Raw genomic sequence first — 23,374 nt, 5'->3', positions numbered from 1 at the left:
TGGAAGCCAGATTTTGGAGACAATGAGGTTGGCATTCTGAGTGGCCAGGCCAGTGACACCTACCCTTTGCTTAGTTAAGGGCGTGACATTTGGGTTCTTTTCCCTTAGGCGGTGGTCTTGAGGATTCTGGACCAGTACGTTCTCCTCTAATGTGCCCAGGGTCCCAGGGAGGGATCTGCCCTTCAACTGCAGGGTCTGCTGGTCTAGGTGGGCACCATAGCTGGCAGCAGTGAGAGTGCACGCCTGGAGCCTGTGAGTTCCTCTTGGCTTTCCTCCCTTCCCCAAGATGCTGTGGGGCAAGTTTCTATCTCCAACTGGACTTCCCTGGGTAAAGAGAGTGAAGCAGCCTCACAATGGCTCAGGGGCTCTCTGACCATTAGAGACCCTCCCCAGCTAAACAAGTATCTCAATATATTAGCATTCAAACTGAAATCAGTGCCCAAGAAAATATTCCTAACAACAGCGGGCAGGAACAGTCCAAACAGGGTCTCCTCTGCATTCCACACCTGTGAATGGACTCACTAGTACTTACCATTTATTATGCAGCACAAATTGTGTGTGGAAGAGGAGGTCAAAGACAATGCTTCAGCGAGATAGGGAAGCGAACAAAGAAAGGGAAAGAATGGGGAGGGAGGATGTATTTCATCTTTAATGAACTCAGGAGGCTGAGGACAAGCTAGCTGTAACCTACATCACCGGCGGCTCTCATCTGAGGATGTGTTTCCAGAGAGCTGGTCTATTTTGGAGTGAGAGCCACTGCCACCCATCAGATAGGATTTCAGATAGAATTTTATTAATTGGACACCCATGGCGGAAAAGTGGGTGATGGCATGCACCGCTTTGGTGTCGGTTGCTTTGGGGGTAGGGTTGTGTGGCCCCCCATTCTCTTGTGGATTTCCCTGCAAGGGGCGGGGGCTGGGGTGACCCAGGGTCCACTACAGCTTTGCCTACAGAAAGCCAAGCAACGTTCCGGCGCTGCTGGGGACTGTTTGGGAGGACCTGTGCAGGCAGGGAAGCTGCAGAGAGCTGGACCCCAGTTTGACTACTCCTTAACGGTGGGGTCTCAGGCAGGTGAGGTGGTCTCCTCGTGAAATGGAGCGGCAGAGGGTCATACCCCACCCGGCCCCGGCCCCCGGAGAGCTGTGGAGACAGAGGAGGAGTAACCTGTGCAGTCTGGAGTTTAATGAGCGCAGTAATTGTGCATTGCTGCACGAATAGCCGCTACTGTTCATAATTGCTTACCTACTCCGCGGGAGGTATTAATGCAAAACTGTAAATAGTAAGTACGGGCCTCTCTCGCTCCCAAATCAGTTTACTCCCCCAGCTTTGTCCCACTGGCCCGTCCACTTGTCTCCCTCCCCACTGCCCCCCGCTGGTGAAGGCCACGCACCCTCCCCACTGCAGGCAGCTGCAGGAGACGTTCTCACCGGCTCGCTGGTCTGCTACTTCCGCCTTGAGATGCCTCCGCGGCCCGCAGAGACCTCGGGATAAAGTGCACATCCCTTAACAAGCTTTGCAAGCCCTCCACCGTGCGGACCCCGTGGGCCTCGCTAGTCCCACCTTGTTCCAAAAGCCCCTCCCGCCTTCCCCAGATCAGAGCTCCAGACCCTGAATTACAGATCTCCAGCTGTTCCTCTGTCTTGCTGCCGAGCCTTTGCACGTGCTGTTCCCTCGCAGGGAATGTCGGTCGTGAACGAGCACCCCTTCCCCACCCCACCTCGCTAAGCTCACCTCACAGTTTATTTCCTCAGAAACACCGTGTATCCCCACCCAGGGCCCCCACTGCATTGCGTGACCCTCGTGGGTCCCTGCATCATCTTGTTCTAGCTCTTGCCCCTTGGCATTGAAATCGTTTGCGGCCCAGTCTTGGACCTGAGCGAGCTGAGGCCACAGGCTACGTCTGTCTGGCTGACTGCTGATGCCCAGGGCTTTATCTGGGCTGTGAGTGAGTGAGTGAGTGAGAGGACAGATAGGCTTGGAATCTAGACAGGCAAGTCAGACCCTCATCATAATCCAGGTCTGGCATCTGCTCCAGCTGGCAGGTGGGTGGAGTCATGGCCGTTCGTCCCTGTATTCGTGTAGGTTTCATTAAAAAGAGAAGACCCGACCTGTCCCTGGGCTTCCTCAGGGGTTGACGCAAGTGGTGGGTGCTGGGGGAGGGTGTGGATGGTCCAAGGTGGCTGGAGGTGGAGGGGGCCACGCCCTGGGGAGGGGCTTCTGGAAGCTCCCGCCCCCAACTGAAGACAGAGCAATTGGCTCTCCCAGCGTTAGGGCCAGTGCCCCGGCAGGACGCGGGTCTGGAAGTAGACGTCTCACCTTTCCAGGTGGAGGTGAGGATGGACTTTTGGGACCAGGCCTGGAGCTGTCTCACCCATTGTTCTGCCCACTACCCACCCCCCACCCCCCAGCAAAGCCAGGATTTGGTGTTTCCAGGGCCCCTGTGGAGTCAAACGGGGTTATAACCCTGGGACAGCAGCTCGTGTTCCCCAAGAGCAAGACAGGTGGGCCCAGGGATGGCATTTGGTGCTGCTCTGGGTGCTAGAGCTGCAGGTGCACGAAGCCAAGAGCCTGCTGAGCTGGGGCAGGGCCTCCCGTTGATTCTGCAAGGGGCGCCGACGCAGAAGGCACCTGACAAGCCCGGATGCAGAGGCCACGCCCTGCAGCGCCCTCCCGGGAGCGGGAGAGGCTCGTGCTCAGCCCAGGCTCTGAGGAGGCCCGTTGTCAGGCTAAGACAAACCTCCCCAATTATGCGGAGGATGCACGAACGTACTCCTGCTTGTGTTTGAAGCATTTCTCATGCTCGGCGCCAGCGGCAAACCAAGATTAATTTTGTCAGAGTTTTACTCCGCACTTTAATTTTTAGCCACAGAATGTTATAGTCAGTGAGCTAAGTTTTGATACGGTTAAGCTTTCCAGAGGTAGGAGATGCCTGGGAGGTGTGTGTGTTGTGTGTCTTTTTCTTAAACAGCAAAGCAACATTTTCAAACAGCACAAGAACCGGAAGCCCCTGTGCCCACATCTCCCCATCCCCCTATTTGTGTTTTAAAGATTCAGAACCTCCAAATCGTCCAAGATTTCCACGATGGAAATCATGTGGAATAATAATAATGGAAATCCTCTTCAAGGATGCGGTCACGTACCCTCAAGAGGCCACTCTAAGGCGGGGGAGGGCTTGTTTCGGTCACTAGAGTTGCTGGAGTTTATAAGGGTGTTTATGGATGACGCACTCTCTGGTTTTGTTTTAGCCTTTTGTTAGGAACAATAACGATCAAAAAGCCATCAACTTTAAAGAAATACCTCACAAGCTGTGGAAAAATAACAGTATGATGTTATTTAGAACAAACAGCTGTATGGCGGCGTCTCCCCAGTCCTACGGCCATCAGAAGGGCCTGAATTATCAAAGGTGGCTGTCCACGGGCTCTCGAGATCAGGCTGACTGCCTGCAACAGTACGGAGGAGTGTCGCCAGAGGCCACGCTTTGGGCACTGTGGAATGTTCTGTCTTGATTCAAGAGGCAGCTAGAAAAAGCACAGCGCATGGTTCATCCACCCCAGGGTTCTTCTGTGTTTTGGAGGTGCCTAAAGCATATTGACTTGTCCAGCCGTTGCCAAGCCATTAGCAAGAATATTCCTTTCTTTGCTTAAAGACCTTTGGTTCTTGGCTTATCTGTAACAGTTCGAAGGACTCCCGATGGAATCTTGAAATGCCAGTGTAGCTGTGTATTAGGTATCCAGGTGATGCAGTGGAAGAGGCAACCGTTTTTCAAGATGACTCACACTGGGATCACTTCTGCCCCTCACTTGATCGTAGAGCTCAGAGCAAGTTCCTTAACATAGCCTGTGCCTCAGTTTCCTTGTCTGTATCCCAGAGAAAAACAAATCAACCTTTCGAACACTTCAGTGCCATTATGAAGGTACAGTGAGAGAGGAGAGCTGTAAGGGATTGGGAAGATGTACAAGGGAAACACAAAGGCCATCTCCTACCAACCCCGTCGGTCCAAGTGGTATCGCTGCTCTCGAGAAACGTTTATGAGGTTACGCCAGGAAGGGACTAAAAGAGCTCATTGTAAAGCTTTTTCAGTTGTGCGTTTCTTAGCAGCCTCATGCATTTTTATGGGATTTTTTAGTGAGTGGACTGCAGGCAGATAATTTTTAGGGTGGCTGGTGTCTCATTCTTTGAGACAGGTGATGTATTTATCAGTTTTGTGATTAGATGTTAGGATTCCTAGATAAGACGGTAGATCATAGTTTATCTTTAGCATGTTTTTAGTAGAAGAGTAAGTGAGGGCCGGGGAGGAGGAATTCCTGTAGGTGAGCATCCTTCCTGTGACGCTGAGGGCACCATGGAGGGTGAGAAGCACTGATCGATGACTCTGACTGATCGATGGCCCTGAGCCTGATGGTGAGTCCCTGTGGTCCTTCCCGTGGTGTAACTTATACCTCCTCTTGGTGCTTTTCCTCCCCATCTTTCTAGAATGGCAGCAGTCACTCTGCAGCAATGACAGAGCCCAAGTCAGTGTGCGTCTCTGTGGACGAGGTGGTCTCCAGCAGCAGGGAGGTGATAGAGATGGAGCTGCTGAACGGACTTTTGAAGAAAGAGGATAACAGTCTCACAGAGGCCCAGCGCCTCTCCTCCCTGCCGCGGAGGGCGGCTGTGAACATCGAATTCAAGGACCTTTCCTACTCGGTCCCAGAAGGTCCCTGGTGGAGGAGGAAAGGTAGGGCGGGGGCATCCAGAGGCGCGGCACCTCGGAGGAAGGAACAGGTTGTTTGGGAGGATCTGGGTCTGGAAGCTGGGAGGCTGATTCTCTTTCCAGACTCTGGCTCTGCTGTGGCCAATGCATGTAATTGCTTTATGCCTGATTTTTCCTCACTTACGATATGAACAGATCAGATTAGATGACTCAAGATTCACAGCGTTTGTTGGTTTTTTTTTTGACTGAAGTATAGTTGATTTACAACGTTGTGTTAGTTTCAGGTGTACAGCAAAGTGATTCAGTGATACATATATATATATATACGTATATATATATATACGTATATATATATATATATGCACTTTTCCAGATTCTTTTCCATTATAGGTTATTACAAGATATTGAATATAGTTCCCTGTGCTATACAGTAGGTCCTTGTTGTTTATCCATTTTATATATAGTCGTGTGTATCTGTTCATCCCAAACTCCTAATTTATCCGCCCCTCCTTTCCCCTTTGGTAACCATAAGTTTTCTACGTCTGTGAGTCACACGCTGGTTCTTAAGCTCTGATCTGATCACACAGTTTGACCACGGTCCATGTGTGCCAGTTTCCTGTCTGCACTCGGAGGGTCCTCTTTACCGGATGCCGTTAATGTTAGTCTTTCGAGATAGGACTGTTTTTTTTTTAATGTTTCAGAGCAAAGTGGAAGCCAGGTGTTCCTCCCAAGCTTGACGTGTTGAAAAGTAACAAGTGACCTACAGTAACCTCTCTGGAAACCAGACGTGTATGTTTACAGATCTTGAAAGGACTGTCTCATGGGGGTCGTTGGTGGGCTATCCATAAAAACAGAAGAGAGGGCGGAGCAGGTGGGACTCGGAGGTCTCGGGAGAGCCACGCCCACAGGAGTTTGCCGCCAGCCTGTTGCATGTTAATGGGAATTGATGACTGACGGTGTTCTGAGTTTTCTTAGCAACGTGGATGCTCGCTCCCTTGCCAGCTCTAGGTTTTCAAAGTGTGTGGAGTTAATGCCTCCCTCGGTTGGTATTTCTTTCTCGAGCCCGACCGACTTCTTCCCGTGGAACTCACTCCGTGTCCCCCGCTGCCCCGTGCACCCTCCATGTATCCATCTTTGGCGGGGAGGGGGGGTGACTGGGAGAGGACGTGCTACACATCACCCAGAAACAGTGGTCCTCAGTTTCTAATGAATCATTGAAAACAACTTGAAAATCTATGAGGAATTTGCAACAAAGTGGCTCAGGTACCCCCGGAATATCCTGGAATGTGGGGTTGTTTAGAGCTCTCAACTTAAATCGAGATTCAATCCTTCTTCGTTTTTGAAGGAGACCCACCAAGACTCACTTGTTTACTTTGCATCCTTCTGCCCCTTATTGCCTTCATTTTGCTTCCTACTCTCTTGACGTGAAGCAGTTGAGACGGTTGGCGTGGGCACCCTGGAATTCCTTAGAGCCATGGTTTTAGAACCTTGATTGACTGGTGCCTGGGACCTTTGAGCCGAGCTGGTTGTGGGATGATTTTGTGTCTGTTTGCACCAATGGGAACAGATCCCAAACCTCCCCAGCGGCTGATACCGTCGCATTGTTATCTGAGACTCAACATCTTCAGAGTGTGCCAGCCTGTTCTGTTCACAAAGAAATTCTGTGAGAGGCTCAGGGTCGGGCCCGTTTGGTTGAGTCTCTTGAAATTTCGACATAAGATTCCAGCCTTTTCCTTCTCCACTTGAACAAAGATTTTACCGAAACAATGCACTGGGCGACCAGGAGGGTGTCGTGAGGTTTTGACCTGCTGTGTCTCTATAGACAAACTGCGGCAGACCTGTGGGCCACGTGGGCAGGTTTCTGTCCACGTGTTACGTGTGGCCTTAGAAACGTGGTCATGATGCTGAAAACGCTTGGGTGGGTATCCTCGCAGGTGAAGGCTTGAGATGCAGAAATGCACATGTTTGAAAACCATGGCAGAATCTTGGTTTGAAATCCAACCCTGCAGGTGTTCACTTGGGGCTGGCAGGTGAAGAATATCATTACCTGGTCAGGTGTGCGGCTTGCCCACCCTCTGTTCTCTACGTATTAGAACTGGTCACACTGATTGTCAACAGTGATGGCCTCTTAATTAATGAGGGAGGAGCCGCTACCGTCCATGGCCGGTGGCCTCCTAGGAAGCCCCGCCCAGATGGGCGGGTTACTGCCCTGCAGTAACCTGTGTGGGCTCAAGCGGGGAGGAGTAGAAAGTGGGCCCCCGGGACCTGCCTGTGAGTCAGAGATGGCTAGGGCTGGAGAGGAAGTCGGCACCGTCAGCCTGGCGTGTCCAGGTGTTTGGTTTCTCAGCCAACGAGGCCTGACTTCTCTGTCTGGCTTCCTCCTGGCCTCTTTCTCCACCCCAGTGCCTGTGTCCACTTCCCTCTCTGTGCCCCTTCTCCCGTGCAGCCCCATCGTTTCTTTTGTTCTTGGTACCCTCGCAGTTCAGAATTTAGATTGTTTATCACTCCCGCATAACTCCAGGGTGTGGGATACTCGTCCACATTCTCACTGAATAGAAAGGAAGCCACGAGTGAAGGGCTTGCCCGAGCCTGAGCTGGGAGCTAGGCCGGGGGCTGGGTGGTGGTTTCCGACGCTTGGGCACCGGGCAGCGCCTGGCGCAGGGCCTCAGGGTGCCAGGGTCCCCACGGCCATAGGGAAGCTGTGCTCCTTCTCCAGGCTTGGTGCCCACAGACGCTGCCGAGCTGGCAAGCGTTCCCCTTTTCTCTTGGTGGTAGTTTTAGGTTTCACGTCGCCTCTGTGTGATGCCCAGCGTGATGCCAAGTGTGACCAAACTTTGGGGCAGGAGCTTATGCTCTTACTTCTCTGACCATATTCTGTTTTTCTGTCTGTATCAAGTCAATAGTCTTTTGTTTTTTTAAAAATTCAACTTTATGTGCTGAGCTCATTGTAATGCCCACAGTGAAGTGTGCAGTGAAGGACAAAGGAGCCTGAGGGCTGGAGTGATTCGCTCAAGGTCGGAGCCAGCAAGGTCCGCCACCCAGCCATCGGATTCCTAGTTCAGGCTTCTTTCCATCTCGAAGACACTGGGCCACTCCAGTAAACTCTAGGAAAGCCGTTTTCTCCCAGAACGTGGTGCTACCACACACACTCAACACAGAATGCTGTAGCCAAGCCTGGCACTGGGATTAGAATAATACTAAAAACTCCTACACAGTTATTTTAAAGAAAGAAGACGGAGAAAGAGAGCTTCATAACCCTTAGTAGAAGGGTCGTAAGTGACTCCATAGCAGCATTTTGAAGAAGGCAAATGTCAGGCGCTGATGCTTTCTAATTCTTGAGCTTGACAATTGCCAGACATTGACTTCAGCGTCTAAGAAAACAACTTGTATTTTCAATTCTAGCTCCATTTTCACCATATGATTAATGATGGCTTGAGAGGAAAATCTGGATCGTATAATAGATTCCTAGTAGACAACATAATTGTGAAGGGAACTGTTCTCAGGAGAAAAAAAGTACACCCCAAGGATGATTTCCCTGGCTTCTGATACAGTGATTACTTTCCCTCAAGGAATTCACTCACATAGCCTAAGTTGATGGGACAGATGACTTGGAACAATGTGGACTCTGGTGCCGTTACACAAACTATTGTGTCGAGGGACGTAGGGGAACAATCCGGTTTGATTGTCCTCACTCACCCCAGTGTGACTCATTTTTGAAAGCGGCTTTTGCTTCCTGGATGGCAGACACTGCGTTGGCGTTGGTAACATTTAGGACCCCTTGTTAAGAAGAGAACCCACATTGTGAAATGCTGAGGTGGAGCGGAGAAAATTCTGCACTCAGACAGCACTCTCTGGCTTTCAGAGCTCGTCCACACGGTGGAGTTAAGGGGGTACTCTGGGTCGTCTGTCCCCCAAGGAGACTGGAGCCATTTGCATTTATACAATTCAAGCAGCCCTTTGGTCCAGTTGGCGCAGGGGCCAATTCTGTCCTTTCAATGTGTGGAGTACACGAGGTTCAGAGATAGATCCCAGGTCACAGGAGCAGGGGAGAGGGGACGTGAAGGCAGGTCTGGGGTCTTGAGGCTACAGGACCTGACAAGACACCTAGCAAACATCCGGCCCTGATGTGAGCACACAACGGGACCATTATGGCACGGATGTGTCTCACCCCATTTTATAAAACCACTGGGGGTGGCCTTGACTGTTACCTCTGACTCATTTCCCCTTTAATCGGCCTGCTTGGATGTCAGTCACCTCTGCCTTTCACAAGGACCCACAAAGAGGTTTCCTAATCCCATGGGGAGGCTTGGCTGTCCTGTCTCCTCCCCAGGAAGGTGAGGCTGGCATGTACGGCATGCTTTGCGCAAACAGGTGACATGATTCTTAGAAATGAAATAACGCCTCCCAAGATTACCTCGTGGGTTGAGAACAAAAGTCACATCTGAGGGTTTGGAGAGTTTTCTTTACTCTTCCCCAGCCCAGCTGGGGCCTCACCACAGTAACACTCCGATGGAATGGGACAGCACCTCCTACTTTGAAGCCGTACCCTCCAGCCTCATCCTTGCCAAATGCCAGGATGGAGTTAAATATTCTAGGCAGCCCCACATCAGATTATCTGTATTGGTTTGCTTCTGAGCTATAAAAATGCATTTGAACACCCTTCTCAAATTGAAGTTTGCTTCCTCTTAATTTCCATGGCCATTGCACAAGGCCTGCGCTGACAGCCTGGCTAAAATGAGTACAATGTGCCATTAAAATCCCTTTCAGTGGGCTTCCCTGGTGGCGCAGTGGTTGGGAGTCCGCCTGCCGATGCAGGGGACGCGGGTTCGCGCCCTGTTCCGGGAAGATCCCGCATGCCGCGGAGCGGCTGGGCCCGTGAGCCATGGCCTCTGAGCCTGCGCGTCCGGAGCCTGTACTCCGCAACGGGAGAGGCCACAGCAGTGAGAGGCCCGCGTACCGCAAAAAAAAAAAAAAAAAAAAAAAAAAAAAAAAAAAAAAATTCCCTTTCAGCGATTCCATTAAGGGAAGACTGGATTCCAACCCAGCGCTGGGAGACTTGATCCAACCAACTGGGACAGTGGTGGGGAGGGAAGGCCAGAGAAAGGGAGAATCTAGAAATCCCAGAGTAGAGAGGGGGCTCCAGAGGGGGAGCTGCTCAAGTGCAAAGGCGGGTTTCTCTTCCCCAAGCATGAATGAATTACTTTTGTACTTCTTGGAAACTATCGTGCTAAGGTGGGCTTTCTCTGGGGTGCAAAAGAAATGGCTTTTGCTGCTCTTCCTTTGTCTTTATTTGAGGCTGTGACGGTCTTATAGTGCAGTGTGGCAAACCTAAACCTTGCTTGCCAGAGCTCCCTGCCTGAGGCTGGGGCTTTACACCAGGAGCCCAATGACCCCAGGTCACCTTGGTGAATGCAGATGGCTGGAGACCTCCTCCCGTCCCCTCCCGGGCCAGTTCTTAGGCTCTCAGTGGCTTCCTCTCAGGCCCATTTGGTGATGAGGTCTTCTGGAATAGTTCTGTACCTCCGTCTTACATGCTCCAAAAGAGGCTTTGAAAAACTGTGGAGGATGAGCTGACTCTCAGGACAGACGGATGTAGCGTGACCATGTACAAAACCAAAAGGGTTTGCTAGTTTACAGCAGAACTTGAACATCCAAGGGGTCTAGGCGCCCCTTCTCCAGCCAGCCCCTTCTCTCCCTTGGAGCACACCGCACGGAAGCCAAACCGTCACCAGTTGGGACCTGGAATCAGGGGTGCGTGATTCAAGTGCGGCTCGATCAGGTTCAACAGCCCCCGTAGACACGGCACAAGTGGCCCCGTCGACACCGGCTCTTCTCCTTTGCGTCACTGTCAGGCCACCCCCGTCGCCTTCCGATCGGCAACGCACGGTAACACGTTGCTGTTTTTCCAGAGAGAGTGCCTGGTCTGGAGCCATCTGGTCTCTTCAGTGTGACTTTGCAGGACTGTGATCTGCTCAGTGGGGGGTTGGTGTCACTATCACTTTCGAGGACATTCTTGCGACACTCATTTTCACTTGCTGGGGGGGGTGCCCTCCTGCCTTCCTTTAACACCCCCAAATATGCTGACACCTTGAAAACTTCACATGCAGGAACTAACGTCCCCTCTTGTAAACTGGAACCGAATCCATCAAGGCCAAGATATAACACAGGGTGACATTCTGCTGAGCACGAAACCATTTCTTTTGTCTATAAATTGGCAGGAGAAAACGTTTAGTAACCACACACCTGCTCTTTTTGAGTTCCGTTGTAGAATCAACAGATTTGCTTATTTAAGGAACAAAGGTAACCACGTGGGTCAGATTAAAAAACATTTGGAAAGACTGAACCGTACAAACCAGGGGTTTGTAGAATGGAGGTACATGCGCTATAAAACCCTTGCTGATGGAGTTCCAAAACCTCTATAGGAACGCTTACATTCAAGTGAAATATCTCTGATACTGAGTGGTTTTGCCCCTAATTTGAGAAAAGGCGTCAAGAGGAGTTTTCAGAATGAAGGATGGAGGCTGATGCACCTGCAGGGACCCGGCCTGACCCACAGCCCTTAGTTTCACTTCTCTCTTTGTCAGCTGTGTTGTCGTTAGTCACCTTTGTGCTTGTGGGGTAAACGGCATTCGGTGTCAAAACTGAGACATGCCAGAGTGATTTCAAGACTGTGATGATGTCCAGCTGAGACCTATATTTAGAGCCTGAATCCTGGAGCCCAAAGGGTCCTGGGAGCTCCCTCATCTGACCTCTCACCCGTGGAGCAGTCCCTCTCGCCCCGTGACAACGGGCGGCCAGCCTGTCTGGGCAGCAGCCAGACCCTGACATCCCTCTGCGTGGCCAGGTCCATGTTTGCACAACTCTCATTCTTAGAATTCTGTCTGTTGAGCTGAAATCTCAATTCGAGTCATGTTCGTTTGTTGATCCAAGTTCTGCTTTTTGGAATTCTGCAGAACATGTACAATCTTGGTCTTGAAATGAGCTCACCAGTTGGGAGGAGAAAAGCCTAACCATGTACAAAACAGGTACATCAAGATCCAGGGCTACCTGGAAAGGAGGAAATAAGAAGCCTGTGGTTTGTGGAGGAGATGAGGCTGGAGTCCTGCTTTGGGAGCAGGTACCACAGTGGCATCCTTGGGGGCAGGGCAGTGAGCAGGGGCCCCTGCTGGAATGTTCTTGGTTTTGGTTGTGAACTGGTAAGGGTGGAGATCAACGGAAAAACAGAACCTGAGTGACTGTTTCTGTTTCTTTTACTGTCATAAGGTGAGCTGATGCACTCAGACAAAAAAGTCCCTCGCCTTGATAGCTCCACTGCCTATCTTGAAAGCGAAACTTTTAGCAGGAATATTATGGGATTTCTCAGTTTTTATTTCTTCCCTCCCACTTTTTTGGCGGGAGAAGTGTCTGGGTTTTTTTAATTAAAAATAACTGTTTACTAAGCAAATGCTGTTTGCTTTAGCACACTGTCTCATTATGTGTTCCCCGGAAAGCCATTATCAGTGTGGACATTACCCAGGAGAAAAGGAGGCTTAGAAGGAGGCAGATCTCAGGTTCAGGCTTAGACCGCAAGTCCTAACGACCTGCCTCTCAACAAGCTCCACTGAGAACACTTCTCCCCTTTGTCATTTCGCAGGTCCACGTAAGATAAGCTGTTTTTCTCACCTTTTCTTTGCGGATGACAAACACAACCCCAGACCCTGGCGGCAGCAGGGGTGCCACAAAAGCCCTTCTCATCTGCTGGGGCAGGGGACCCCCAGATTTCCTTCATGAGCTGGGCTGGGGCGAGTTCTGGCTTCCATCGTGAATCAGAACTCCGTCCAGCTGGCTGGGGTCTGTGCAGGGAGCCTCTGCTCGCCCTGCCTCTCCAGGACGGGGTTATCAGCCCCCCTGTCGTCCACCCCTACGTTCCTTCCAAGGGCGACCGGACCGGCTTGTCTCGAAGGAGCGAATTCATTCTGGCCAGGCCCACCTCCCGCCCGCCGAGACGGCTCTTCCGCCGGCTTTAAAAATGGAGTAAAAACCCATCTCTTTTCTTGGCCGGGGCGGACGCTGCCTCTGCAGGCATGGGGCCCAGGGCGACGTTTGCGCTGTCCCAGCCAATCGGCAGGGACATACCTGCTTTCAGATATAGATCTGGCTGAGGGTCCGGCAGAGGCTCCCCGGACGTTTTCGTGCTCCTCGGGAATCCTAAATTTTCAATAGTTGAAAGATAAGAGCACGGCCAGCCTAGCTGCGGGCCGGGCAGGTGCGCCCCGCTGCGCGTGCGCAGTGGCCGCCGGCCGCCGCCACCGCCGCCGCCGCCCGCGCCGGGGTTACTACCGGTCAACGCTCGCGGGTAACCTCGGCGGCGCCGCGCGATTGGCTGCGCGCCGGGCGCTGTTGCTAAGCGCGAGCAGAGGACGCCGAGCTCCTAGGTCCGGATGCTGCGGCCCCTCCGAGCGCCTACCCCCGACTGGGGCGCCCTGTGCACAGCGGACCCCCGGGCATGCGCTCCCCACTGCTCCAGCCCAGATCCGTCGAACGCCTGGACCCAGAAAGTGGGAGCACCTTTCCAGTAGCCTAATTTTGCTCTGGAGGCATCACTAAAATGTATCTGAGGAATGGAGACATTTCTTACCCAGTGATTATTATTTTGATGTCTCTAAGCATACTTGGGAAACTTCACTGGAATAGGAGTAGCACATAGATATTTAGAAAGGCTGTCCTCAGGAAAACGGCTGGCGTCCTGGGCAGTGTCTCAGTCCTTATCGCGTTCATCAGAATGGGGAGGCTTCATGAATTTTCCAGACTTCTATTTAAAGTGGCAAGCGGGGCCATTAGGTCAGGTGCATGCGTTTCCTGTGAGACAACCGAAACCTGAATCCTCAGGAAATGTTGTTTTGCTTTGTTTTAGGTTCTCCCTGTGGGTGAAGTAACGAGAGGCAGGGCCTCCCAGTTTGGGCCAAGCAGATGAAGCAGTCAGCGTTTACAAATGACCAGGGTGGATTTTGGAATCCTGGAATTCCCTTAGGAATCTGAGTGGCAGGTTCAGTAAGTGGGCTGGAATCCAGTGTCACGCTGCAAGGCTGCCGCTTCCCTGATCCCTGCTGACTCACTTCCGTCCTGGGTGTGTTGGCGAGGCTTAGAGAAATAGCAGCTGAACTTCAGGTGTGCTTCCCGTAGCATCCAGTACACATCGTGTGTGTGTGTGTGTGTGTGTGTGTGTGTGTGTGTGTGTGTGAATCCATACATGCGATCATAAATATAAACATGATTTCTACAAGTTGGGCTCCGTTCCAGCGCCTCAAAGGCCTGGGGTGCCTTGATGGAACTGGGGGTACCATGCTTTGCCTGTCCCTGGGAACCAGGGTCTTCCCTAGACACCCGCCGGTCTGGTTCCTATGGGCTGAATTTAGGTGAGTTATGAAACGTTCAATGCCGCCATTCATATGGCTCCTGATCAAACACAAGGAGACCGGGAGCTAATGATTGTTCTTATGAGAACCGTCTTGGGTTTTACTTGGTTCCTTATTTGATTTTGTGATTGTACAGTTGACATAAACCTACCTAGAAAGTATGGTTCTCAGATCTCTGAGACTCACTGACCTGAAGCTTGGATACAGGAATCCGAGATGGTGGTGGGTAACTTCTACACATAAATTCCCTCTTGTGTTTTCCCGAGGTGCGGCTGGTGAGGTGGGTGAAAAACCTTCGGAAAAAAGAAGGAAGCGCACAATAGCCGAGACGTTCCATTGCTATAAACAATAACAGTGCTCATTGCCAACCCAGGCACAGACTATACCCGAAAGCTGGTTGAAAAGTGGGGACCGCTTACATTTAGTTTCACATTTCATGAGAGTCCCCATTGAGACCTGGAGAGGAAGCTTGTGGGTTTCCTGTTTCTAAGACCTGCATGTCAGCCTGTCCAGAACATGGTTATGTCCTAAATGGTATGAGAGGGCGCGGTCTAATCACGGGCTTCTGGTCTACCCTGTAAGTTGTCAGAAATGTGCTTTATGCCTTGGTCCAAACCCCACACCCTTTTCTCGTCTCTGATTTTTGTCTGGCTTAGAGAGGAGGATGACGACTGTCCTCTTGTCCCTTCGTCTCTTCTTAAGAGTGTTCTTAGTTTCAGGATTGGATATGTCTCTAGCAGGTGCCTAGCCTGGCCGGAAGTCTCTCTGTGGGCCCTTTCCTCCTTGTCTCCTTTCTCTGCAGCCACTCTGCATGTGCCAGCCAGGTGGACCGCCTGCTGCAGAAGGGGCTGCTTACCCAGTACCTGTGTGTTCTCTGCCTGGGCCACACCCTCTGCCAGGAACCCTCCCTGCCTCCCCAAGCTGGGGGAAAGCCTGCCCTCATCCATCCTTACCTCCGGGGCCAGGGTCCTTCCTGGGCACCTCCCCACCCCTCTGCCCTACGATCATAGAACTCAGTGCATGATTTTATGTGTTTCTTCTTCTGAGCTTCCAAGCAGGGGCTGTGTCCGTCACCCCTCATCTCTGCCACCTACCCCAGGCTTCACTCAGAGTCGGCACCCTCTAGGTGTCTGCCGAATGGATGTATGAAATAACAAAACTCTGCATCACAGTAGAAGAGCATATGCTTTCACCCCAGGAGAGGTCTTAGGAGAAGCGGGGAGGAAAAGCAAGAGCCTGAGGAGATGGACTGTTTCGATCTCCCCTTGCTGTGTCAAGCCCGTGCGCCATCTCTGACTAGCCATGTAGGAAGTGGTTTCTAGGTGCTGCTTCCTTGGGGCAGCTCAACCGCTGGCCTCAGCTACAGCATCGTGGATGGGCAGACGGGGTGCCGGGCAGTGGGGAGAGCCTGGATTCTGGGTCAGGCAGCCTGCTCTTGAAGCCTGGCTCCACGTGGTTTGGGGGCCTCGGTTTCTCATCTGCAGAATGGGCCTGATAAGAGTGCCGGTCTCAGAGGGTCGGAGTGGGGGGAGTGACTGTGACCCACGTGCACACAGTGGGGCTCAATGCTTTTTAGTGTGTGGGTCGAAGGTCTCTGAAGGGTTGGGTTCTTGGCTTCATTAAAGATTTGGCATAATAATAATAATAAAATAATAATAATACAGCTCATGTGCAGTAACTTACCCCGTCTTCCCAGCAACCCCGTGGGAAGGTTTGCTTACCCTTGCCCTGTGGTTCAGAGCAGTTAAGTCCCTTGCGCACTTGTCCAGCAGCACAGTAGTGCTGTCTCTTGCACGGCATCCGGGATCTCTCATCCAAATGCCTGGAGCTTCCTGCCCTCCCAGGGGGAGACAGCTGACAAGCTTCCCGAGGGTTGCTCTGCGAGAGAATTTCTATACTGTTCCTTCTCTACCGTGCCCCTGGGTTTCCTGCTCATGGCAACAATTAGGACTAAATCAACCGAGCGTTTCAGAGATGTGAACAAATGCCTCTTGTCAAGACGCGTGTGCTTTCGTGGACCAGCTAGGTAGAGTTTATTCTATCCGGGAGGTCTTCCAAGAGCTTTAGGTTACCACCCGAGGAGGGTTGCATGGTCCAGACATTTACAAGGAAGCATCTACACTTGTCGTTACTGGATGGAAATTTCCACCGTTGCAACGAAGCTACCCTCAACCTTACACTTTAGGGCTTGGCCTCAGGAGTTGAGGTTTGTGTAGGTTACCTTAGGAGGATGTGAGGTTTTATCAGGTGCCGCACATTTTAGTCTGGTGGCTAGACTTTGACGATTGAACATTAAGTGTGTTGTACCCACTGCTCCAACTGGCAGCCGCGGGGGTGTCGGTGGTGAGCGAGGTCCCAGCGTGGCAGCGGCATGGCAAGCACAGAAGGCTGTTCTTGGATTTGCAGATATTTTATGTGAAATCCCACTGGCTGCAGTTTTGTAGAAAATGTATTTTCCTTCCTTTACAGTCATTCTGAATTAATGTGTACCAAGAAGGAGGTTAAGATGAATTGAATTGTATGTGGGGTTTAGTTAAAATTTTCCTTCTTTCTCTCGCTGTTTATTTTAATAAAATGATTCCCCGTCTAGCGCCTTTTAGCAACATGCACTCAGCAGAGAAGGGGGTGGGGCTGGAAACGTGGCCTCCAGACTAAAAGAGTCAGGGTTCAAAACCCGGCTCTACCACTTACCAGCTGGGCAACTGGCTGAGTCACGTAACCTCCCTGTTAGGAGTTATTAATAATAATAGGAGTTATTAATAATAATAATACTTAATAATAATAATACTCAATAATAATAATAATAATACTTAATAATAATAATTAATAATAATAATACCCATCTTATTGGACCAAATATCTTGATACAGGTGAAGCTCTGTGCCCAACATGCAGCATTTAATAAACAGTAGCTACAGTCCTTATGAATGGTATTATATGGGATATAATAAAATAATAATAGCCTAGAGTCAACAGGATGTTATCATTCTAAAAGTAAGTTGGGGCTTTAGAAATAAAAGGAGTGAAGCTACTGCACAGTTATGGTGAACGTTGACTTAGCTGAGCATTTCCTAGGTGCGAGGGAGGAGGGGAAAGACCTCCCGAGGTCACAGGGCTGTAAGTCTTGTGTTAGAGGGAGGGTCCAGCCCTGTGTACCTGCCTTGGGCTGCGAGGCCCCCCAGTGGGCAGAGGAGGATGGCAGTGGTGTGACCAGCCTTGCCGGCGGCCCCACCGCCTTGTCATTGACGAGGGAACCGCTGCTGGAGAAGCGTGAGCGACACGTTCAGCCTTCCTACGAGGGCCACTAGGACCCCAGGCTCCCCCTCTCTGTCCTGCTTCCTGTCAAAAGATCCTTTGACCTCCCAGGTCCACAGGCATTTTTAATGAACTTGAAACGTTAAAATATTTCCTTCTTTCAACGCTGTGCCCTGCAGCGTTGTCTTCTTCGAGAACGAGGTAGTGTCATCAGAGAGAAATCTGATGAGCTTGGAGGCTGTGGTGTGGGGATCCTGCAGCCAGGGCTCACATCCGGCCCAGATTAAGCCTGCTCTGCGTCTTTGGGGACAGCAGACGGCTGTGACAAGTGGACACCACACTCGCGCACGCAGGGCAGTGCGGGGTGAATCCGCTGCTCTGGGACTTTGTCAGCCTCGCGGGGGTGGGGTGGTCACGTGGGCAGACTTTCCAGCGGGAATCGGGGCCCCGGAGGCCTGTAATGGCCAGGAAGGAGCACGTGGATCTCTGGGAGTTTCGTAACTCTGACGCTCAAGGACTTGCTCTGAGAGCCCTGCCCACGTCCAGACGTGACTGGACTTGGAATGTGAGAGCCGGACGACCTGGCTGGGCCACCAGGTTTCATGAAAACCTGTGCAAAGTGGGCCTTCTTGGTTCACATGACATCCGTGAGCTTGCTGTAGACTGAAGGGGGACACATCAGAGCTGTGTTTCTGGGGGGAGTTTGAAAATCCATAGGGTTTGGTAATGTTATTTGTTACTGTTTGGTAAATGATTCCGTCGTATGGAGAAGGCCCCAGGGTGCTTTGGTCACTTTTTTTTTTTTTTTTTTTTTTTGCAGTATGCGGGCCTCTCACTGTTGTGGCCTCTCCCGTTGCGGAGCACAGGCTCCGGACGCGCAGGCTCAGCGGCCATGGCTCACGGGCCCAGCCGCTCCGCGGCACGTGGGATCTTCCCGGACCGGGGCACGAACCCGTGTCCCCTGCATCGGCAGGCGGACTCTCAACCACTGCGCTACCAGGGAAGCCCTGGTCACTTTTTTTACAAACGTGCCTGCCATGGACCCTACAGTGGAGCCAGATACCTCCCTAAGGAACGTAGGGCAGTGAGGTTTTCTTTTATTTTGTGCAAAATTATCAAAGCACGTGCTATTCTTACTACTGTATTTGGACTTTCTGCGTTCCCATTAGGGATTAGTGGCTTTTCAAAAACTGTGCTATGAGAGGGGAGGAGGGTGCTGGAGCAATTAAGGGCAGCGATGCCTGGTACCCAGACCCGGATGGTCAATCTGGGGATGGAGAGAAGTGTCGAGAGGTAAGGGGTGAGTTTGCTGCTGGGAGAAGGCCAACCTCTCTGGGGGCTGTTTCACACGTCACACGTCCACAGCTGCTCTCAGAGCTGGTGAGGGTGCGATGGCCCGGGAGGTGGCCCTTTGGCCAGAAGCTGACGTGGCAGGAGTCCATCACAGTGAGCAGCGGTCCCAAACCGAGTGAGCACCAAATTGGCCCCGGAGGGTGACCGGCCCCCTGCCCTGCCCCGAGGCTCCTCTTTGGGGATCTGAGGCTGGCAAGCCTCGGTGTCTCCAGCAAGTGCTGAGTGACACTGATGCTGGCCCGGGGACCCTGCTCTGAGAGCCGCTGGGGTAGAGCAGAGAAGCTGGCGGCCACTTGAGAACCACACTTGACCTTTTTAAAAGCCGGAGCCGGAAACGGCCCTGCTCACACAGTCAGCTTCCCTGGGGATGAGGGTGGTGGGACAAGGATGCAGACCTTACTTCGTGGGAGATGCAGGGCCAGGCATAGCTTCTGAGCCCCCCAGTCTGTGGACTAAGGGAGCCTGCAGGCCCCTCCCCTCCACAGCGACCTGTAGAAGTTCACTGTCCCTCAAGGCGTCTCTGTGCTTCCAGACGCTGGATAACAGGGCAGGAATGCCTGGATTCAGCAATTTATTTATTTATTCATTTTTGGCCGTGCCTCGCGGCTTGGGGGGTCTTAGTTCCCTGACCAGGGATTGAACCTGGGACCTCGGCAGTGAAAGCGCAGAGTCCTAACCACTGGACCACCAGGGAATTCCGAGGATTTAGCAATTTATGCCATTATTTAAGAGAGCACAGATTGTATTTTTATCTTCATCTGATCCAGAGAACCGTGTTCTAGGTACCCATCCCTCTGTGTGTGTGTGTGTGTGTGTGTGTGTGTGTGTGTATTCATGCTTCCTGGTTTGCAGCATCTTCTGTGCAGGATAAAGAAAAAGTTTCCTTCTGCTTATTTGCAAAACCTGGTCAAGCCTCCAAGTAAAGCTGTTTTGATCTCTGTCACCGTCCGACTTATCCCCTGGCCAGTTCCTCTGTGAAATCTGGGGAGAGGGCTGGTGGGAAGGGCTTCGCAGCACTGCCCAGACGGACGGTGGGAGAGTCGTCGGCGGGAGCCAGGTGCGCACAACTCCTCACCTGGCTACCCTGGCTGTTCTCTGTTCTTGTCTGTAAACCTCCTTATTTCTGACTAAAAGAAGAATTGTCCTCTTCTGGCTAAAACCACACAGCAAATAGCAAAATCATTTGCAGAGGCTGGAGCCTGTGGTCAGTCTGGGGTGGGGAGAGCATGGCAGGGGCAGCTGCGGGGCTGCTGGGTGTTTAGGGTGGGGCCTTGGACCTGAGCCTCTCCGTCCCCTCCCGGCGCTGTGTTCTGACATGAGCCTGTCTGAGCCCTTCTCTCGGTATTTTGTAAGTAGTGATACCGGTCACTGCAGAATAAGGTCGGCATGTCCACAGTCCTCTGCAGCAGCTCCAGGGACCAGATAGGAAGCACGGGCACCTGATGTTGTCACTGATTTGCCAATCACTCGGCACATCCGAAAGGCCTCCGAAGTCTGTCCTCTCACGCACCGGGTACCCACCGTCTAATGGATGGCATTGCCGTACCTTGTGATCCCCACTCTCCTTCTGGCAAAGAACTGGAGCCTCTTCCTCGTCTCCCAGATGGCAGATTCTGAAATGCAGGGATAGTAATTCATGAATTTTAAAAATTCTGCTTGGAGCACGGAGGTGTCCTAGTGGTCGGAGCGTGAGCTCGGTGATCGGAAGCCTTCTTGCCTCTGTGCTGAAGCGAGGGCCTGTTTCCAGGAAGTCCGTTCCCCCGACACAAAAACAACCGACTCTACGAAAAGCTTGGAAAACACCCGCTGAGAGATGACTGTGACCTGCACCCCTGGGGAAGCACCTTCCCTTTTGGGGGTGGTGACCTTAGGCAGAGAAAACCCCAAACCTGCTGGAGGAACTTCAGGTTCAGAGAGAGTCATTCCGGGAGGGGGAGGAGAAACCAGAAATGTGGGCGCCATCGTTTCCCGACTCGCTTGTGGAGGGTGACCTCCAAGGAAGACTACCCCATGCCTAGCAGGTCCCGAATCGCCCAGTCACTGGCCCAGCTCTGCCCTTCAGGTGCCTCCTGAAATTCAGCCCCATCCTAGCAGCTGACTTTCTGGAGTGTGTCCTCCGGGGCTGCCCCTGGGCCTCCTCCAGTGAATTCCAGACACCCTGTGCTTTGTACCGGAGGGTGTAGGCTGAAGCCGACTTCAGGGTCAGAAGACTTTTTTTTTTTTTCTGGCTGCACTGGGTCTTCGTTGCTGCGCGCGGGCTTTCTCTAGTTGCGGCGAGCGGGGGCTACTCTCAGTTGCGGTGCACGTGCTTCTCATTGCTGCGGCTTCTCTTGTTGCATAGCACAGGCTCTAGGCGTGCGGGCTTCAGTAGTTGTGGCACATGGGCTCAGTAGTTGTGGCTTGAGGGCTCTAGAGCGCAGGCCTAGTAATTGTGGCGCACGGGCTTAGTTGCTCTGCGGCATGTGGGATCTTCCCATGTCAGAGCTCGAACCTGTGTCCCCTGAATTGGCAGGCGGATTCTTAACCACTGCACCACCAGGGAAGCCCCAGAATCAGAAGACTTTTGAAAGTCCATAGATGGAAGAACCAGAGAAAAAGGGGTTTATGTAAAAGCTTGAGCCATTCTGTTGGTTTGTGTATAAGCCTGATTCATAAGGGAGACGTTGGTCTGGGGTTTTTGTAGTCATAAAAATTATAAAGACACCGGAAATTGCTTTTTTCTCCAGTTGACTTTTAGGCATTCGGGCCAGATAAAGGGATTACCCAGTGAGGGAAGCAGGACACCTTCGTCCTGATTTGCTTCACGACAGTAACATTGCCCGGACGAGGCGCTCTCGTGGACAGTGGGGTCCTCTCACTTGTAAGCTGGGCCACACATCCTGCAGTCCGGCACAGATGAGATGGGCAGCCAGGGGACAGGACAGATGGCAAAGCAGAAGCAAAGACAAGCCGGGTCCCCTCGTGGGAGGGAGGCACGGAGAGATCCGGGGAGAGGGAGTGGCTGGCCAGGCGGGCGGATGTCCCGTCAGGGCAAGGACAAGAGTGGCTCAGGGGAGGGGAGGCCCGTTGGGTGGGAACTAAGCTCACTGACCAAACTCTGGGGGAAGCCAGGCGATCCAGCAGTTCCCGTCTGTTTCTGAGCACCCCCTTTCTCAAAGGCACCTCCACATCTGAGTGTCTTGGAGCTCTGACGACTGGCAGACGGGGCTCAAGGTGGGGAAAGTGCTGGTGGGGCAGCAGGAGACACCTTGCCTGCGTCTCTTCCACAAAATGTCCCGGAATTAAATCAGGGACAGCAACCCTGGGCAGGAACATCCCAGAGAGCCCAGGGCAGTGGGACACCTGTCACCGGAGGAGGCAACAGCTCTGGGAGGGGGAACAGGAGCAAATGCCCAGGGGGCAGGAGGTCACCGTCCCACCAAGTAGCTCCCACCTCTGGGCAGCTCACTGGCTCAGCTGTCAGCCTCCAGACTTGGGAGGTGGCAGGAACTGAATTTGCCATCCAAGCACTTCAGAGGGATTAATATGGGGAGTTTTAGAGGCTGTTGCTCGAGGGGAAACATCGTCATCAATGGATATAAGATAGCTTTTAAAAGGAATTATTACTATCGAGACATTTTTCACCTAAGATACTGGCAAAGACAATGAAGCTGTTCTAATAATTTGCCTGTGAATGAATATTTTCATAGACGAAGCTCGGTCCAGTGCAAAAAGAGTAAACAGAGCTGCTTTGGCTAAAGGAGAAGTCAGCACGGCTTTTCCTCACTGACGTAAAGGGATGAAGTACAACTCCATGAGCCTTTTAGTTTCTTTTTCATAATTTGCCTTTGCAGAAAGGAACAAATGTAACTTCACGATACAAGAGCATGTGCATATATTTGTGCTTGTATATGTAAATACATTCATGGGTGATTATATTTATATATGAGTATTTTTTTAAGTTAGGAAAAGCCGTGAAAGATTCCTGTAGTTCAGTCTTCTCATTTTAGAGATTAGAAAACCAAGTCGCAGGTTGAGAGATTTGGGGTTTAAGGTAAACCAGCTTTTGAGATCAAGTCCTATCACTGCCACGTCTAAATTTGTGTCTTATATACATGTATTTATTTTGTTCAGAGTGAGAAAGTGAAATATTGATGATTCTCCTGTCAATACTAAAGCCTCATGTAACCAGATTAGGATAAATCAAAAAAAATCAAACACCTACAATTACAACAGAGCCACCAAGCTGTAGCCTTGACTCTGGTGTTACAATGGCACTGGGGGAACCTTGTACTTCAAATTAGTCAGTAACGTCTAAGGTAAGAATGCGAGGGATTATAAACTCTCAAGAAGCAGTTTCTAGCTGAGCCTCTTCCTACTTCTGGTTGCGTTTGCTTCTTTTTCAATCTGAGTAATTTCAAGGTAGAAAATATTTGAATTTTTTTTCCATTTCATTCTGCGGGATTAAGCATCTGTTTGTCATTCAACACGTTTTGATTTTAATTATCTGTTATAAGCAAAGTACTTTTGCTAAGTGTTGGGGAGGAAAAAGTGGACGAACCATGGCCCTCGATGAGTCTCTCTTTGGCATGGAGAAGGTCTCTGGGCGTTGGGAGGGGGGACTTGGATGACCTGGGAAGACAGGACACAGATGCAGTTGGTGGGGAAGAGGGGGCTGGGGACAGAATGTCCAGGGGGA

General features: G+C 51.6%; 1 protein-coding gene and 1 non-coding gene across 4 annotated transcripts in view; one reads left to right on the top strand and one right to left on the bottom strand.

The window, feature by feature from the left end:
* Positions 1-23,374, top strand: part of ABCG1 (ATP binding cassette subfamily G member 1) — a 63,997-nt gene that overhangs the window by 2,217 nt on the left and 38,406 nt on the right. For all 3 annotated transcript variants that reach the window (XR_011377405.1, XM_030835478.2, XM_030835477.2), the window contains exon 2: positions 4,474-4,717. Coding sequence is in view for 2 of the 3 variants with exons in the window: in XM_030835478.2 (XP_030691338.1) it covers positions 4,474-4,717 (244 nt within the window). In the remaining variant the exon portion in view is untranslated. The remainder of the gene's footprint in view (positions 1-4,473; positions 4,718-23,374) is intronic.
* On the bottom strand, positions 19,318-19,390 carry TRNAE-UUC (transfer RNA glutamic acid (anticodon UUC)). The gene has a single exon. It is a non-coding gene; the product is annotated as a tRNA-Glu (tRNA).

The sequence above is a fragment of the Globicephala melas genome, chromosome 4 (assembly GCF_963455315.2).
Source record: "Globicephala melas chromosome 4, mGloMel1.2, whole genome shotgun sequence".
Lineage (NCBI taxonomy): Eukaryota > Metazoa > Chordata > Mammalia > Artiodactyla > Delphinidae > Globicephala > Globicephala melas.
This window is presented reverse-complemented; position numbering and strand designations above follow the sequence as displayed.